The sequence below is a fragment of the Thamnophis elegans genome, chromosome 9, assembly GCF_009769535.1.
Source record: "Thamnophis elegans isolate rThaEle1 chromosome 9, rThaEle1.pri, whole genome shotgun sequence".
Classification (NCBI taxonomy): Eukaryota; Metazoa; Chordata; class Lepidosauria; order Squamata; family Colubridae; genus Thamnophis; species Thamnophis elegans.
In genome coordinates, this window is record NC_045549.1 from 20863975 (window position 1) to 20870532 (window position 6558).

At 38.6% G+C, this 6558-nt stretch overlaps 1 protein-coding gene across 1 annotated transcript; it reads right to left on the bottom strand.

The window, feature by feature from the left end:
- Positions 1 to 373: 373 nt before the first annotated feature.
- DDIT4L (DNA damage inducible transcript 4 like) lies at positions 374 to 5920 on the bottom strand. Its single transcript, XM_032224571.1, has 3 exons — positions 5491 to 5920; positions 4761 to 4893; positions 374 to 3325 (listed from the first exon to the last, which is right to left on the bottom strand). Exons 2-3 carry the CDS (start codon positions 4849 to 4851, stop codon positions 2841 to 2843), a joined length of 576 nt encoding a protein of 191 aa, XP_032080462.1. The 5' UTR covers positions 4852 to 4893; positions 5491 to 5920; the 3' UTR covers positions 374 to 2840.
- Positions 5921 to 6558: the final 638 nt, after the last annotated feature.

Below are 6558 nucleotides of genomic sequence, written 5' to 3' on the forward strand. Positions count from 1 at the left end.
TTTTTAATTCAAGTGGTGTTTTTTTTTCCAAATCATAATTCACAGGTTGACATGTGGACTCAACCCAATTTATGAGAATAGCTGCATGTTTGAAGTAACATTGTATTTTAAAGTCATTCTATATTTCTGTTCTTCAAAGAATTTTTCTATACTTTTTCATTAGGGTATTTGTGGCCACCATAGTTGAACATTGTATTACTAACAGGATTAGATACTAATGGATGAGTGACTCACTATTTATTTATCTGAAAATCATCTCATATGAAATCTATAACATTCCAAAGAAAAGTAGTGCTGGCTTTATACACTGGTTTTATGACAAATACCAGATAAAATATCTTTATGCTTTCAATGATAACCCGAGCACTGGGAATTAAAATATATATTTTTATTTAGAGATGGACTTACATAAGTATCACATTTAAGAACACTGCTATGACAGAAGTAAGGAAAAAAAAAACATTTCCTAACTCCACAATGATAAGGGAGCCTGCTGCATCAGTGCAATTCAGAACATATGTACAAACTCACAAAGCAATGATAACAACATTAGAAAATTTAAAACGCTGGGCTTCTAATGTTAACAAAAGCAATTTTTTTTTTGCTGCCACAGCTGTCATTTTAATTATTCCTTGCCTCTGTTTGTCTCCTGAGTTTGCTAAGGAAAGTATCCTAAGCTTGATGAATCCAGATGCAAGAACCCATGCTGTAGATGGGCTATGACACAGAATATGTAACACTAGTTTATAAAGATCTAAGGCCAGGACAACATAGTCTCAGTTGACCGGCAAACAGAAGTGCACAACTTTCAAGTTTAAAGTCAGCTATATATAATTCATAGTCTTCTGCATTTTAAGAGATTTTCCCAAAACACCTGCATTAGACTACATATGTTTTTATCATTCACATATTAAATTCAACAAAGCAAAAATAACCCTTACATACTTTACATATCAGTTTATCGTAATTTAAAGAGTTTATTAAAACTGATTTAAAGAAAAGAGTGTTTCACAAGAATAGTTGGATTCATCTATCTTTTCCACTTCCCAGCATACAAGGCAAGACGCAAGATCTACTACACAAAAATGAAACAAAAATCCAGTGGCGTTTTCATCTTCCTTCCCTCATTTCCTTCTGCTTGTACAATTTAGAGTCTGGTCCCCACTGAGACATTGAGATATTCTGGGGAAAAAAGACACTTTTTGTTTCTTTTAGAAGGGACATGTAATGTTATTTATTTGTTGCAACCCATGAAAGCTTAATGCTATAAAATATATTATCCTAATTCCTAGGAAGCAAGGATCTCATCTTTCCCAATGTTTACAGATTTTCCTAAAAGGTCAATAGTAGGTATTACATTTCTTTATTTATTGCCACGAAGAAATGTTAGCTGAGGATCTAGAGCAACCTTTCTCCAAGATAGTTCTCTCCAGAAATGAGGCTGTAGTTCTCATAATACATAGTCATTAGGCCAAAAAAGCTTGAAATTCTGGTCTCCTGTCTATCTAAATGGCACCAGTTTGAGAAGAATTAGGATTCCCAGCTTTGCAATGTCGTATCAAAAAGAGACAAGATCTGGGACTTGTTCCCAATCCTGCTGAAGTGAGAATTCATCTATATTTGTGTATGAATATGCTAAGAATTATAGTGTGCGCTTCTTGGATTATGAATATCTGCAGTGTATATGTGTGTCTAGAAGAAAGCTGGAGACCCAAACCTTTCTTATCTTATCTTTATCTTTATCTTTTCCATAACTGAACCAAAAATCACTGAAGGAAAGGAGGGCATTTCATTGATTCTTTGCGGGAATCAGTTCAATAAGAGCCTCAAAGTTTACAGTGAAGCAATGGCTTCTGACATTGTCTATGACTATCAACTGGACATGTAGATTTTAGATTATTGCTCTTCACTTACAATTGGCAAAAAACCCCCATAGACTGCTTTCACCTTCCAAATTGGGCATTCTAACAAAAATAAAGCATGACAACAATACGCATTCTAATAAATTGACTACAAAGCAACACAAACCGTTCAAGGCCAAATGTACGTAAAATGTTTTGTAGACTTCAACACTATTGTACTTATAAAACTGAGTGTAGAATTCTAATGCAATGGTTATTTGGGTAAGCTAGCTCCCTGCAAATCTTTTAGCACAGAAGGCAAGTCAATCATGGCAGATAACTTTCTTCAAGATGGCACTCCTTACAAATGTTGGGACTTAAAATTTCCAGCCTTTGGTCATGCTGGATGGGCGTGCCAATAGTTGTAGAGGCAATACATCAAGAAGATACCAGGTTGCAGGAAGCCATGTAAGGCTTTTGAATGTTATAGAGGAATTATGACAAATGTTGTTAGTTAAGAGGATGGCCTTGAAGAAAAAGCATCAATAGCTTCAAAATCTCTCATAATTATCTTATGTCTTGTCTCTTTTGTTTGATGCTACCAATGCAGCAATGAACAGTATTTTGGAAGCATCATTCCCACCTCTTTGATATATTTAGTTCTAGAGACTAGTTTGTTTCTTGAAAGCTTATGAGAAATTTTCCCCAATCTGGATTAAAAACAGTGTGAATCCAGGAAACTCATGTTAAAAACAAATATCAAAGAATGCCAAACCATGTAGTTCAACTGCTAGCAATAAATAGCAATCAGTGTGTCTATTGGGCTTGCCATATCTTTGCTAACCAAGGAATGTTTCAAGTATCAAGGAGCTGCACTCCTTATTTTACATAGCACCAGATAGTTCTGAAACCATCAATGGTTTATTGTGCAAATATCCCTTCTACTTCTAAGGGCTGTAAGCTCAGCTCTCTTTTCCAGGACACTTTCTAGTACACTTTTCAGCATTCTTCAACCACAGTCCCAATCAAGGAGTATAATTTTTTCTTAATTAGACGAAACCCAGGGCTCAAGATCAGAGTCTGTTTATAGCTAGAAGTGAAACAAACTCTGGGGAATAAACTCCTGAAGCTAGGCCATGAACAATTGTCTTGCTTGAACACCAGTGTCAGCTCAAAAGTAGGAATGACGCTGGGCTCACAAATAATCTTATCCAGCTTTTTACATACATTTCCAGTTTCCAAGTTGACATGAATAATGCAGCCCCGCAAACCACAAGGCTCCGTAGAAGAGAGACGCAAGACATCTTGAGCTATCCTCCGTGTTAATTTCTCAGGGACTAAGACCCTAGAGCAATGCAGTCTAGTCTGTTTTGATTTAGAGAGGCAGTTCTCCAGCATTCTAATTAGATTCTGACACGTTCGTTCCTCAAACACCATCTCATTAAAGTTGGGTTCAGGCGCTACAAAATCCCAATAGTCAAAGTCTGCAAAGAAAAAAGTGAAAATTAGAAGAGATTCTCCCTATCAAAAAACTAGCCACGCACCACTTCTAGCATCCAGCTATTATATTTAAGTTCATCGCAAGTATCATACGCACAAATGTACCATCACAAACAGCTGTGGGTCATCAGACTAAAGCCAGAATGCCACTAGATAGGACAGACAGCTTGCCAGATGGAACAGAAAATGCAGAAAAACACACACACAGCACAATAGACTCATAAAAAAAAATAGGAGATCCAACTATGTTTTTCTAAAGATTACAATTTTGGCAGGCTGTCAAGACCAGAGCCAAGTTGTTCCATGCTGCATGCCAAAAAAGAATCAACTTGTTTACTTTGCTAAATTAAGAGAGTCCTGGACATAGATGCATCCCTCAATTGAAATTGATAAGAGAAATGAAGCAGTTTTCACACTTTGTTCACACTTTAGAGAAACATCAGTGAGCTCATGTCTTAATGGTTAATTCTAAGCAAACATCTTTAGGTCTTGCTACATACCCTTCAAGCTTCAGTTTTGCAGAAAATAGTAATGCATTCAATTTACTTATACTTCATTAATTAGATATTATACAAATTATCTTTATTGCTGCCATTTTTTTAAAAAAAGATGATATTCCCATATAAAACAAATATGGTGTCATTATTTATAAAGGAATTATATTTAAATACCTAGGTTCTGATCCTCCAGCTGGCTTGCATGCCAGTGAAGCATCACATCTATAATTGCACAGTTTCTAATTAAGACTAAAAGTTCTGGAGTACATCAATATGCTTCTGAAATGCTAAGACTTAACATTGAATGAGCTATTTCTTCTTTCAGCAGAACCTGAAAAAGATTTATATTTGTAGCCTAATGCTAGTTTGGGCTGTTTATTCTCCATCATTTTTTTATGACGCAAACTATTTATCATATTGACAAAGTGTGCTGAGACTTCTAAATTCAGTAGAAAGCATAAAAATTACACCTCAACCCCTTAATTCATGAATCAAGCACAATTTTCAGTATTAGGCTATTTTAAGTCAAGCTTCACTGTGTGCTTTTGTTTTTCTGTCTACAAAAGATAGGTATCTACAAATACTGCACTAGAGAAAATATTCAAAACTCTCTTTCCTAAATATAGTATTAGGATACACCTCATGTTTTCACACAATACACTGTATGCAGCAATCCTGGGCGAAGGGCATACTTGGTGCTTGCATGACACCAAGAGATATGACTTCCAAAAGTACTGCATGAGCCCAGATGAAAATTTAACACTGTGTTTTATTAAAAGGCACTATCTGTCAATGAAATTTGACAGTCTTCAGAGGCTAAACATGGCCTCATGGTATCAGATGGGGCACTTCTAATTTACTGAAATCTGGATTGCTTCCTGTTCAGACCTAGCCCCCACCCCAGTCAAACTATCTTACTTACCGGAGAAGGATGCCTGCTGAAATCTCTGCTGTATCAGTTCAGAATTTTTATTATTTAAGTTGTTGGTTGCAACCATTTTGAAGAAGTGCATTCACCATCAGCAAGTCCCGTGTGCACCTTACAATTCTGGCTACTGTGTGAGGAAGCAAACCCAATTGACTTGAGAGATTGTTAGAAGATAAGGCAGGTGAACACAATGAAAGGGGCAGCAGAAAAATAAGGCCCAGAGGCCTAAATCAACCCTGCAATGTTCTTGGCAAGGATACAGACGTGCCCAATTCTAAAATGTTTTTTTTTTCCAACTCCCCAATTTAGCCAAAAAGCTGTGAAATTACCTGGCTGTCTCTCTGTTCCCCTCCCCAAGGGAAAAACCAAACCAACCAACCAACCAACCAGAGGAAATACCAATTTATCTAGAGTCAACTAGGGGTCATCTACTGGCTGACACCTGCTCAGCCACAGACATCTACCAGGAGTAAACGCCACCAGTTTTTATAAGGGCTACTCCTGGGTAAATGAATTGTTACACCCCATGAATCCCACTTCCAGGGCATTGCTGTTTTTAAATCCATCCAGAAACCCATTCTAAAATTACATTAGAACAAACAACATTCTTAAAAAACGTCTTGCTTAAATGCAATGTATATATATATATATAAAAGGAAATGGAAAAAATGGTTATTCGAATTAGCTTTTGTTTATTAACACAATCTCCAGCACAAGCTCTTACCTGCGGAAAAAGTAAAGGAGGGAAACTTTGTTAGAGCAGGGACTCCCGTGTCATCAGAAAACACTTACTGAAAGAAAGAAAAAAAGAAAGAAAGGAAAAAGAGAGAGAGAGAAATTATAGACACAAACTTCTAGATACCAATGAGCCTCCTCTCCTTTTTTAAATGCCTGCTTAGACATTTATAGACCCTAACCCGCTCACTCTCCCTCCGCCACGGCCCCGCCCCGCCCTATTCGTCCGGGTCCTGCTGGCCAACCCCTTCCCCGATTTGGCAGCCGAACTCTCTTCTCATTGGTCGCTGCTCTTTTAGGGCGGGCGGTGGCCAGCAGAGCAAGGGGTTTGAATCGGAAAGAGGAGAAGCCCGTGGGGAGGGGGAGAGGGGGCGGAGGGGACAAGCGGGTGACTTTGGTTGGTTGGATAATGGGAACGGCAGAAGAACCAGAGGTTGAGGGGGGCCGGGGGAGGCATTCAAAGTCACCTGATTCACTGCTGCCCGGAGCTTTTTGACCCGTTCGGAGCCGCTTCTTTGCTCCCTTTTTCGCTCGGCGCGCCCTTGAAATGGCTGGGGAAAGTTTAGGTGGGCGGCACCAGGGCTTCTAGATTCACAGGGTCCAGTTCCCTTAGTGGTAAACTTCTGGGGTCAGTAAGGGAGAGGGGTGAGTCCTCCGGTGGTTGCTTCCTTCTTCTTGTTCTTCTTCTTCCTTCTTCTTTCTTCTTCCTTCTTCTTTCTTCTTCCTTCTTCTTCCTTCTTCTTCTTCTTTCTTCCTCTTCCTCTTCCTCTTCTTCCTTCTTCTTCTTCCTTCTTCTTCTTCCTTCTTCTTCTTCTTCTTCCTCCTCTTCCTCTTCCTCCTCATCTTCATTCCTTTCTCCTCATCTTCATTCCCTTCTCCTCCTCATCTTCATCTTCCTTTCTTCTTCTTCCTCCTCCTCTTTTTATCTCCTTCCTCCTCCTCATCTTCATCTCCTCCTCTTCCTTCTTTTCCTCCTCATCTTCCTCCTCCTCTTTTTCATCTCCTTCCTCCTCATCTTCATCTCCTTCTTCTCCTCATCTTCCCCCTTTTCTTCATC

Excerpts from the sequence above, each read along its gene's own strand:
- DDIT4L (XM_032224571.1), bottom strand. The coding sequence starts at position 4,851 with ATGCACTTCTTCAAAATGGTTGCAACCAACAACTTAAATAATAAAAAT. Across the intron at positions 3,326-4,760 it reads TCAGCAGGCATCCTTCTCCG|ACTTTGACTATTGGGATTTT; the intron begins GTAAGTAAGATA and ends TTTTCTTTGCAG.